The 12,563-nt window shown below is 40.0% G+C and overlaps 1 protein-coding gene across 1 annotated transcript in view; it reads right to left on the minus strand.

Annotated features, from left to right (window-relative positions):
• Window positions 1–216: 216 nt before the first annotated feature.
• The window catches only part of LOC137256474 (corticotropin-releasing factor receptor 1-like), a 41,486-nt gene continuing 29,139 nt past the window's right edge, over window positions 217–12,563 (minus strand). The window contains exons 6-10 of the mRNA XM_067794313.1: window positions 11,675–11,805; window positions 8,923–9,008; window positions 2,520–2,658; window positions 1,147–1,188; window positions 217–495 (exon numbers count right to left, since the gene is read on the minus strand). Of these exons, the coding sequence (XP_067650414.1) occupies window positions 217–495; window positions 1,147–1,188; window positions 2,520–2,658; window positions 8,923–9,008; window positions 11,675–11,805 (677 nt within the window). The remainder of the gene's footprint in view (window positions 496–1,146; window positions 1,189–2,519; window positions 2,659–8,922; window positions 9,009–11,674; window positions 11,806–12,563) is intronic.

Genomic DNA, 12,563 nt, shown 5'->3' on the forward strand with positions numbered 1-12,563 from the left:
GGTTACCGCCTACGAAGCAGGAGCGGATACTGCGCAGGTCCGGAACTACTTTTACAACAGATGAACAAAGGATCTTCTCCTTTAATAAGCACCTCAAAGGCAACGAGGGCACCTGCTACCACGATCCGGGCTTTGTGAAAATAAGAAACATAATACTCTACAAAAAAACGATTGTCCCACATGCATCAGGCAGCCTGTATGTTTGAATTAGTTTTGTTAATCGAAATGTGGGTCTCCCGTACATCCCTGACAGTCCTTGTCATCGCATAAACACGTGCATTGCATGCTGTTGTCTATTTCTGGAATTGTGTAATCACACGGGCGAGGGCGTGACCGCTTACTCCAGACTTTTTTCTTCCGAAACGAAACCATGAAGACTACCTCGCTTTGGGACAGGAAGAAGGATGACGTCCTTGAACTTCGCCGCCTCGTTCTGGAATTCATTGCTCTGTTGATGCGAAATCGGTTCCACTTCTTCCTTATGACACTCTGAACCTGGAACAAAGGATAGGTTAGGCCATGAAACGTCACTGCTAGTCAGGTGGGAACACATCCACTGGCGTTGAATACAAACTGGTAAGCTACATGACATGAATAGAGGAGCTGTTTTGTTTTTCCAACAGGTTATGCATTTTTACTAAAAAAAACCCAAACAAACCCAAATCATTACTCACCATTATATATAATTATGTTTCAAGTGTCAATCAAAGTTAGTCAGGTGGAGAAAATATATGACTTCAGAATTTACGCCTTTTTACATAATTTCACAATAAACAAAGTCAAATGAAGTACCAAGGTACCTTTACTGTCGTTTAACACAATATACTGAGTCCAAGCCCATCCGACTGGTGTTAACACTGAATTTTGCCGGCAAGGGAACATCAGGTATCATGATTTTACGCCTTTAGATGGGATTTGGCGGATGCAGGCGAGAAGCAATAAAATTAAATGCATTTCCTTGAGTCATCAATAAACAGTATTTAGGACACTGTTTTACATTAAAAATATTATTTTCCTCCCCTTGGTTGTTAGAAGCCACTCTCGTCGTCTTTCCAGCTAAATAACGGCGGTCTGTTCACATAGCCGAGTCTGGACCAGACATTCCAGTGATTGAGTACGTTTACGTGCAGTAGATATTTTTCTTACCTCCGTATTCATAAAGCAGTATAAAACCGTGACAAAGATTCCCTGCAAAAAACAAAACACATAAATATGGCAGACACCAGTTCCTGTAATTAGCTACTTTGTTGTGGATAATTTTATCTAATTCAGCACTTTTGGGTTCTAGCATTTTATATTTGTTAGGACAGTAGTTTCTCAACATCTCATTACTATGTTGTTGGAACTGTCTATAAATGTAAAGGGGTTTCAGATTAGCCCACGTTCAAATCATCGTCTCCTCTTTGTTCTAACTCAAACCTTGTGTTCATTGGTCTATTTAAACTGTGCACGTTATCAGCCATCTTGCGCTTGACAACACTGTGACATATGAGCTGATATGATCTCTGATCAATTGAAATGAACGAGTGTCATTGTTTTAGATTAGTAATATATACTATTACTAGTTATTACACGCCCGTGGAAGATATTGCTGTGCAATATTTTTTACGGTAATATTACACAAGAGTAATACCGCTAGACGTTTGGCGTCATTATAGTTTACAGTTATGACGTCACAATGATATCTGTCGCAATGGTGTTAGACCTTGCCGACTCGCCCAAATGCTGACAGACCGTAGGCAATGTCTATGAAAGACATGAATTTAAGTATACTGGGGGAAAAATAAAGGATGAGATTAAAGCACAAGTGTTCCTTTATTCTTTTCCAGGATTCTTTACAAAAATTGTTAGGAAACTTTGTAATAAAGAAAAGGAATGCTCGTACTTTCATGTGACCCTTTATTTTTTCCCTCAGTATACTTAAATTCATGTGCACTGTATAGGACAACTCAGTAGGTTCCTCAAGAGAGTATTTATGTAATCCAGACAATCATTTTTATACATCATTGTGAAAGATAAAGTATATGTGAATGATATGTGAATGTATATTTGTATGTGAAAGATGTTTTTAAGATGTTATCTCATGTTATTGTTTTCTGTATCGTAGGTTGTCGTTACCGCTCTTACTAGCTATGCAGATAACGCCTCACACCCATAGACTATGTTTGAACGCCCTTAATGTACCTAACAAAACCCGAATACATAAATTGCAACATAGCCATTGGACGCTGTAGGCTACATGTACTAACCCAGGTTTGAGCTGATTATATTGTGCCAGCTCACTGAGATAACGATGAATATCCAATGAATACACATTATACTAACTCCGAGCTGACCAATCCTTTTTGTACCCATTCATGCCCAGCACTTGGCTGGTACCAACAAGTACCATAGTTTCACGTCTTTTGGCTTGACACGAAGGCGGTCCTACACACGATCAGCCTCAAACTGGCGGACTTTCATGCAATCTATGCATTTATTTTTGGGAGAGTATATTGACTAAAATTTAAAAAACGTACCTGACATGCTGGTAGAATGGCGTTTGTCACCCTGTAGACCGCCATGAGCACACTCTTGTCATCTGACGGTTTAGCCAGAAACAAACAGTTGGTGATTCCTAACAGAGGAAACAGTACCACCGTTGCTTTGATGGCTTTTCTGAAAGAAAATATACTTTAATTTAAACACTGGGTACTTAGACATAATATATGGTGCGTCAAACGACTAATCTCAAATGTAGTTTGAGCAAAGGCACAACATCTATCTATCTATCTAACATATACCTATCTATCTATCTATCTATCTATCTATCTATCTTTCTATCTACCTACCTATCAGTAAACACATAACCAAAGCCCATGGGGTCATATTGCATAAGTCAAACACAGCAAAAATAACTTAGCTTCCGTTTTTGTGGAAACCTAATGGATACTGGGTAATGTAGGTTTCAACTATTTTTTTAAAACTTGGATATCCACAGGACATAATTTTTACCTGTTGTGTGACAGACTGGGTGATGTCGTTCCAGATTATATCTGCCACAAAACGTTTTAATGCCATAACGCCTTTTCAGAAGGGGCCAAATGATGATCTGTGAAATCTTGTTAGACAGAGCAAGTGCTGTTGCACCTCATCGGATGTGAAAAAAAAAGATACAAAAGGTGGTGATGCTGGTGGATTAGTTCTGGACATGGAAAGGAAAGCTGACCTTTGGAAAGTTGAGAGAGCCGTATTGGTTTGATGTGGCACATTCAACTGTTCCTCCAAGTTTCGACACAGGTTCGGACCATTGCCCTACCTAAAGGGCACGGTGGACGCACTGTCTGAGGCGCCAGGCTAGTACTCCAGCGAGCTTGGAGGTGCCGGGACCGAGCCCACTTGTGACCGGATGTAAAAACTTTGGAGTCAAATTTGAGTGCAGACACCTTCAGTGTTGCCACAACCCCTAGTGTACAGTGCACAACCGTGTGCACTAAACGAACCATCGAATCCTTTGGTGGGTACAGATGGTGGCCACTTGATTACGTGGAAACTCTGTCATGATCATTTATAAACACATGCTGGGATCGCTACTTGGTGGAGATAAACACGTGTAAAGATCACTGTTTGCTGACTACATACATTAAGATCACATTAAGTGTTAAAATCACTATTTCATGGTCAAACACATTGTTTTGTAGTCACTGTCTGAGGGTCGCATTGTGGAAATTATACAAACTGTCAAATGGCTTTACCACTGCTTGTTTTTCATTATAGACAGTTTTGTTTATGGATTGGTTGATCTGACCATTCAAGTAACTAATCTTGTTACACATTCAGTATAAATGTGGCAGCAGACTGCTCGTCGTTTAACTGATCGTTAATCAGATTTGAAATCTGGATGTAATATTTATATATTTTGTACATATCCAATGAATAGCCCGGGCAGAATCACCAGAACTGCAGAGCTTCAGATAAGGCGCGTATTTGCGTATTTTACTCAATAAAAAGCACATTAAGTCAAATAATTACAAATCTATGAGTACAAAAATCGCATAAGAATCATTTGAAACCCAATAAGTCTATAATACCTTGCGCACTTTACTCAGTTAACTAAATTGGCCTGCGTATGATTCGTCGTGGCGCCCAAACTCAACCACAGCATTAGCAAACTCTACAACAGCATTAGGCGATGCCTATATAAATCATATAAATACTGTTATAGCCGTAGCCAGTGAGTTTACTCTAATAGTCACATGACTTCCATGTTGTGTATTTAAAAATAGATGAAATCTATTTGGCAATATAACAATTAATCTGGAGCTCTGTCAGACCTACATTATTGTGATATGAAGGAAAACTGATGGTCATGACGTAAGTATGTTTGTTTATGTTTTGTTTATGAGTGCAAAGGCGTACTGTTTATTGTGTCGTCATATTGATTAGACATTGATGTTTGGATGTGAGGTATGATATGTTCACTCACTAAACGAGTTCATTGTTTGAGATCCGATTTTGCCATTATGTGTTAAATGAAGTCAAAATAGCATCAATTTGACATTACCTGAAAACGTTCAAAGGCTACACATGCCTGCAAACCCTTCCAAAATCTTATTTGATGATACCCGGGTTTTTTTTAGAATCATTTGTTGGATAACCTACTAGAGTCTGTGATGAGATTACAGCCATCAAAAAGTAGAAAGTGACTCAGACAAAATCAGGTCTTTACATACAGGATTTTCTGCAAGCTGTTTCCATTCGCATTTGTCCAGTTCTGTAAACCACCTTGAACACTTCCTCAGATTTGTTTTATCACTAAAGGAATTATTATTCAGTGTTATTTCAGATTAGCCTCAAAGAAATTGGAATCCACGGGCGAAAACCACGAGGATTCCGCCTTACAGGTGGAACCTTGCATAGCATGTCGTAAAAAGGTGTCGACTTAATGGATCCGGTGGACGTTGAAAGGGCGATCATTTGCTCATGATATCAATCACTGAATTGTCTGGTCAAAGACTGATTTACTTAGAGGTTCACATGACAGTGGTTACTATATGACCTTTTCTTTATTTATACACTATGTTCTACATATGTTACAGTCAATTTATCAAACCAGCCATTTGGTCAAATAACTAATACGATTAGTAGTTTCAGTTCTAATCAGTAAGTTCAGTTAATAGAAATCATATGCACCAATGTATCGGTATGATTTTAATAAATCTGATCGGTTTAGTCATTTGGCCATTGATTGTTTTTACAGATTGACTGTAACATACGTTTTACACAAAAACCTTACTTGGTTACATTTTGCTATGTTCGAATCCATGCACGTAAAATAATTAATCGTTAACAGCTATTTTGACGAGAAGTTTCTAGACGTCTTCGCGATTATGGCATTCGTCCAGACCGTATGTTATTTCTAGGAACAGTGACTATTTCTCAAAGTGTTGATGGATGTTCCTCGTGTACATAATTGATGAAATTGGGACATGATTAAGCATGGGACTGTTGGATGCTACAGTATGTTTTATCGGTTGTCACACGTGACATTGACGGTCCGAGCATGACTTCCTGTGACAGTAAGGTCAATAATGTGTGTAGACGACACTTGTTCAGCTGACCTCCTGATTGGTAAGACGCATGAGGAGTTAATGGAATATGTTCTGCCATGAATGATGCCACGCTTGTGACAGTTCCTGGAGACTGGCTTCCGAATCTCACGCCCAAGGATGTGGCAGATGTTTTCTTGCAGGTTTCGGATCTGGTCTCACACCAAGGTGGACGTTACGGCTTTCGTCCTGCAGAATTCCGGTAAATGTCTCTCGATCGTGCGTCATACTATCGCCTTTTCGTCCATGTAGAAGGGAGTTGTAGCCAGCGTGTGACTTCCAAAATATGGTACATTTATCGGACCCTGGTTTGACGCTCATAGATTACCCTTCTAGTTTTGTCCGCCTGTATGTGTTACGCAACAAGTATCGTTCGACCAGTGGATCTTCCTTGACCCCTCTAGTTTCGTCCACCTGTGATATGCAAGAAGTACCAATAGATCATCCTTGACCTCACGTTTCAGATCAGGTTAGAATTGGTATTCACCAACCCTTGCTTGTAAAGGGCGATTAACGGGATCGGGTGGTCAGTCTCGCTGACTTGGTAGACTCGTGGTATATATCCCAATGCCGTTGACCCATGGTCGTGCTGATGATCACTCAATTCTGTGTTCCAGACACGATGATAAGCACCGCCGCCCTATAGTTGGAATACTCTTGACTGCGGCATTAAACAACAACCAAAACAAATTAATAACTAACGTCTCGTCAAACACCACGCATGTGATGGAAATCTAATAGCAAAGGATACCTATTCACCACGCTTGAGCCCAAACTCAATGTGACGGATGACGATTGGCTGCTCCATATTGGTTCTCCATAAGACGGGTGACTATAGCAAATAGCTTCCGCCCAACCATGCGGATAAGGTCACGATCTCCGTGTACTGACTCCACACGAGGCCATCCGGATTTCAGACAGCCCTCCACCTTATTTCTTTGTCGATGTTTCTGAACCAGTTTATTGACAGCTGGAGGGGCTGTGGGTAGGCGTTGTAGTGTAGACGTTCGCTTGTCACGCCAATCATGGCACTATGTGTGAAACCCATTCCTGACATGACCCGATATGACATTGATGCATTATTGCTGGCGACGCTGCCCTCTCACACTCACTCAGAATCTGGAAACCAAGGTGTTCATTAAGATACCCACCATTTACCCCGCCATCAGATAATCTCCTTGAGCCGAACAACAACAAGGAGTAGACTTAAGAATAATGTCAAATTATGCTTGTATCCACTAATGACCCGTTCTGAAGCTGGCTGTGGTGGGTTGTTGCGCGTGAATGAACGAGAACCAATAGCCAGCTTTCATAGCTAAACCACGCAATGGGTACTCAAAGCGTCAATTCATGGTTAAGAAGTGACCAGCAGTCCAAACTACACTGAAAAAATGAATAAATTCATACACAACAAAACGTATGCTCGACTTTTCCTTTACACCTTTTTAGTTCATCAGGCCTTCCAAAACAAGTAAGCGCAAGAAAATTAAGCTACGCGAACACCTGCTATCAAATGTACTCAACAGTACTTAAAAAACGGAAGCCCATGATTAAGTCGGAACTGAACTATCAACTATGCTTAAGGCGGATACTTTTTATGGTTAGGGAAAGAATTACGTCGCCTTCATTTACACTTACGAATAAATAATATAATTAACACGTTACTAAAACCACAAAGCAGACCTTTTTCACAAGTTCTTTCCATTTCCTACTCAGCTTCCTTTGGGAATCTCTGAATTTTCTTACACTTTTTATACACTCTCCAACAAATTACTCTGCGTATTCACGTTGCAGAGTGGTTTCTTAAATAAACCCACAAAGTCACACATCTGAAATATAAAATACTTAAAAATGTAAATTCCAATTATTTATTTTTTTCGTTCATGGCGAAACAGAAAGAGTGCAAGGTTTGGCCATGTTGATGTGATCACTAACTTTTTAACCCATCATTTACCGTGCATGTAGATGGCTTCCTCTGAATATCTGAAAAGCAAATGGCCATCATTCACCATGGCGTTTCCACACACTCTCATACTCTTTTGAAACATTAGGAAACGTCAAATTGCAGGTTTTATCAACAGTGGTGATACCTCCAGTATTGGCAACCTCGTCGCAGGCTCGTTCAATTAAGGAGACTTGTGAAAGAACCCTTATTTGACAACAAAGTGCTTTCCTCTGTTTTGGAAGGATTTCCTTCCTCTCGTGATAAACAGATCGGTAGCTACTATTGATCTGATTCTGGATTTGTCAATGTATTTCAGTAATCAATGATACTGGCGGATACCAATCAATGCTCTGTTTCTAGAGATCAAACATGCTTTGAGTGACATGGGGGCACTCATTTCACTCAATCATGTCAATCGAATTTCACTTAGATTTAGTTCTTTCACTTGAGACGGGTTCCAATAAATGTGGAAATGTCAAGATTGTATAACTAATACGCAACCTATAGCGTGTTCTATTGATCTATTTGTCGCAAACATGTCTTGTATATATCAAGTAGCACATGACATTTATGAAAATATTGACCTTTTTTCTTTTCTAAATAACAATGCTTCGACTTTTCAACTTCCCACTGAGAGCAATATAGCAACGCAAACCGTTGAAATCCCACTGTAGGCCTATGGAGGGTTATCATGTACACGCTTAAATTTTATCAACCAAAACTAGTTTACATAAGGGATATCGATACAGGATGAGATCAAGCGACAAATTCTAGAATATCGCTACACTGAACCCGCAGAACAGTTCGGAGTACCTTCACATCGTTTTTTCAGTGTGGCACCGTTATTCAAGTGGCATTAGCTATCTACAGAAGTTGCGGTTTTACTATTTATACTCAAGTAACAGATTATTGTTGTTTACAAACGGGAAAAGTTTTAAGAAGTCGAGATATAGTCGAGTGCATACAGCCTTGGTCACAAATGAGTCGAAGTTAAGCAGCTTTGGGCGCAGAGAGTCCTTGGATGTGTGATCGTGTTTGGCAGCTTGACTCCTGAGAGTTTCTAGGACTTCAGTTATGCCTCCAAGCACGTGACATATTTGGCTAGTATGGTTCCCCAACCAGGGAGTGTGTACCCGACGGGATAGTCCTATGATTTTGGAGCTTCTATGACTACACAAGCAGCTTGGGTTAAAGGGTGAATGGGTGAGTCTAGTGTTACGCCGCTTTTGCAATATGCCCTCAATATCACGGCGAGGGACACCCTAAATAGCATCAACCCATGTTTTGTCAATACCAGACTCGATTATTCAGTGGTTGAAATGAATATTACTAATACAAAAAACAAACAAACAAAACAGAAAGAGATAAACAAACACAATGACGACTCACCTTATCCGTCTGGACTCTATTGTGTTGTGCGCCCGTAACTTTGTTATCAACACGCGAATAATGTTGATGAGGAAGGCCAGATTAATCTGAAATGTAAGCCGAGAGACATTTCAAACTGTACAAGCTTTCAACATCTTTAATTTCCTTCCGTATGTTTGTCCTGCACATAAAAATCCCCAAAATCAAACAAAATAATTTGTGTCACAACGTTTTTGACATTCTTGAGGAGGAACAGAAAACTGAATTACAAGGACAGTTGACGGCAGTTCTGACACACCTCAGAATTCAATAACATATGGAGGCCAAAACACAAAACAAATAAAAACAATGTAATTTATATCATCTTCATGTATACTGTTTCCTTCAGCCCGCCTTCTATTCCTCTTGGTCTTCAGCAGTCATCGCTTGTCTCAAGTGGAGGCTGACTTGCTGGTGATTTGGTTGATGTATGCCATCAATTTTGGCGTCGACCAGTGCTCATGGGATCAATCAATGCGCATGGGATCAATCACCTCGCATGGGATCAATGACCGGATTGGCTGGTCCAGACTCGAATACTGACAGATCAATATCATATAGCAGGAATACTGAGTGCGGCATAAAACAACAGTACGAGCAAAGATGTCGACACACCAACAAAAAAATCTCGGAGTGGTCACGGCTGACCGAAAGGTAATACTCAGCACTTCAGATTTCCGTGCAGGATCCTGTAATAACGGCTTGAATCCTAGACTCGTCTCAGGCATGTTTTTCGCCACAGTGATTTACCAAGATTAGTGTTTAAGCGACCTTAAATGCAGTCATAGAAATTTCAAAAACATGTTCCCATTCATAAAAAAGTGTCTATTTCAGCAGTATTACACCTGTACGATGCTGCTTACAAACACGTCGAATGTGGACCAGACAAGCCAGTGATTGTCGCCATGCGATAAGATGACACTGCATGTGCATTAATCACTACGAAGGTTTTCGCAGTGTTATTTCCGACCCCTTCAGCGTCATGATGAACCATTATTTAGTACTATGTGTTTCCCTTAAGAAGAGTTACCCGTGAAAGTCCCGGTTAGAAAATTGGCTTTTAGTAGCACATGGTTGTCGGAAGAGGCGACTAACAGGATCGGGTGGTCAGACTCGATGACTAGGTTGACACCTGTCACCAGTTCCCAAGGGCACATATTGATGCTAATACTGTTGATTACTGGATTGTCTGGTCTAGACTAGAACATTTACAGACAGCCGCCATATCGTCGGAATATTGCTGAGTGCTGCGTCAAACTAACTCACTCACTCAAAATGAGCAAATATGTGACTGTGTTTATCCATTGTTGTTATAACATCCTGATATTCAGAAAAGATTCGAAGTCAGTTAACAATAACGTATTCGAAGCATGCTCACGGAGATATTTGTTTGTCATCTTGAAGCTTCCAGTGTTGATAATCATGAAGCAGTAATTTCCTCTGAGTATTTCTTAGAAGATTAAATAGGGTCAAGTTAAACTTAATATGTTTGAAATATGTTTAGAGAGTGTGTGAATGGAAAATTGGCTGTATAATGTCACAATCATGGCGTGTTTCTCATCAATATGCCGTTTTATATTCGTGATGAAATCGAGTTGTTGGCATGAGAGCAAATTACAGCAAGACGCAGAAAAATGCAACTCTACTCGTGTGTATTACGTTTACTTAAGTATCCCAGTAGCTAACGGATGCACGCTGAAAGCTGAAAGGTATGCTGGAGTAACAACGTGATGGCTGATGAGAAAGCTGAGAGAATGAACGAAAGAAAAAAGCAGTTGAAAGCGAGCTTGAAGGAGCAGATCTCTGATCATGAGAGAGGCTTCCTGCATGAAGACTGCATTGTGTCAAACACATTCTCTTCTCGATGTTCATTTTGTTACATGGCAGATTATCTCTGGCAGCACCGATTACAATTAAAGCATACTAAACGATTCATCTCCTGACAGTATCACAAAATGACGGTCAGCTTTGAGAAAAAAAATCACTTGTTTTGTATGGTTAAACACATAGTACGAGATAGAGAGTTTCTTTTGGTTTTCGACTGCCGCTGGACTGTTTTGTGTGACATAATAGTTGCTTGGACGAGTGAAACTTGTGAATCTAGTACCTATATAGACCCCTCCCATTACTGGCTGGAATATCAACGGTAATGCAATGAGGCGAGTGGCACTGAAGGAACACGGTATGTGAATCGTATATATACGGAAAGGAAACTTGTACAATCCATTATTTTATTATTTCACACTTACGATTTGTTTGGTTTCACGCCACATTCCGTAATATTCAAGCAATAATCCAGCTATATATTTCAGTTGTAAGTAAAAGCATCTGTACCAGACATTCCAGTGATTAACGGCATAACTATCGATTTATACAATCGAGAAACAATCACATGTGTCAATCAAGCCTGACCACCAGATCCTGTTAGTCGCTACTTACTTGTCGTGCTTGTCGTAAGAGGCTACTAACGGGATCGGGTGGTCAGACTCGCTGACTTGGTTGACACGTCATCGGTTCCCAATTGCGCAGATAGATGCTCATGTTGTTAGTCACTGGATTGTCTGGTCCAGACTCGATTATTTACAGACCGCCGCCATATAGCTGGAATGTTGCTGAGTGCGGCGTAAAATTAAACTCACTCACTCACTCACTAGTGAAGACCAATATTTGAACCCGCTTCTTCACGGCTCTCGCAGTTAAGAAGGTATAAATACAAAAAAATGTGTTTACTTACCACCAGAGCCAGAAGGATTGGAGCAAATATGATGAAGATGAAGGGAGAATTCGAGGATGCGTTCCAGCACTTGTCTCCGTTGAAATAATGAGTTACCACAGCCCAGGTAATGGTTATAATAGCAGGAATACCTGGTGTAAAGACAGTATAATGATACATTGTTATGTAACATGATAACATTTATTGAGAACCTAACTATAGATGATAGCACTGACTGGAGTGATGGGTGGAGATTATGACCATGGTAAGATATTAGATGGGAAAAATTAAAAATACAACGTTGAATGGGGATTAAACTACGAGTATGATAATACTGGTTAGAAGGACACATGTATGATCACAATGATTGAGAGGAAAACTATGTATGATCACAATGATTGGGAGAAAAAGTATGCATGATCACATTGGTTGAGAGGAAAACTATGTATGATCACTTTGAATGGGAGGACACCTATGTATGATCCTCCCCATGTTGGGAGGAAAATTATGACCATGTTAGCGTTGATAGGGAATAAAACTACGAATATGATAACCCTGATTGGGAGGAAAAGTATAATATTCTCTGCAAATAAATGTATGAATAGAGCATTCATCGTTGGAATCATGAAGATGACATATTCACTGAATTACGATATACATATGTTTACTAAAAGAGACATCTACCCAAATTAGTAATCTTTACAACGTTTGAGTCAGGAGAAGGACAGATATTACTGGGTCCAGCAAGAGTACCACCAAATCACTGTCTCACAGATTATAAATGATCCATAAAGGAAGGGGATGCTAGCGCTCCAAGATAATGGGAGTTGGGACAGAACTCGATTCTCTAAAAATCAAATATTTGGTGACACAATATAGCATGTGAATCATTGACATTAAGATGACAAGA

The sequence above is a fragment of the Haliotis asinina genome, chromosome 11, assembly GCF_037392515.1.
Source record: "Haliotis asinina isolate JCU_RB_2024 chromosome 11, JCU_Hal_asi_v2, whole genome shotgun sequence".
Classification (NCBI taxonomy): domain Eukaryota; kingdom Metazoa; phylum Mollusca; class Gastropoda; order Lepetellida; family Haliotidae; genus Haliotis; species Haliotis asinina.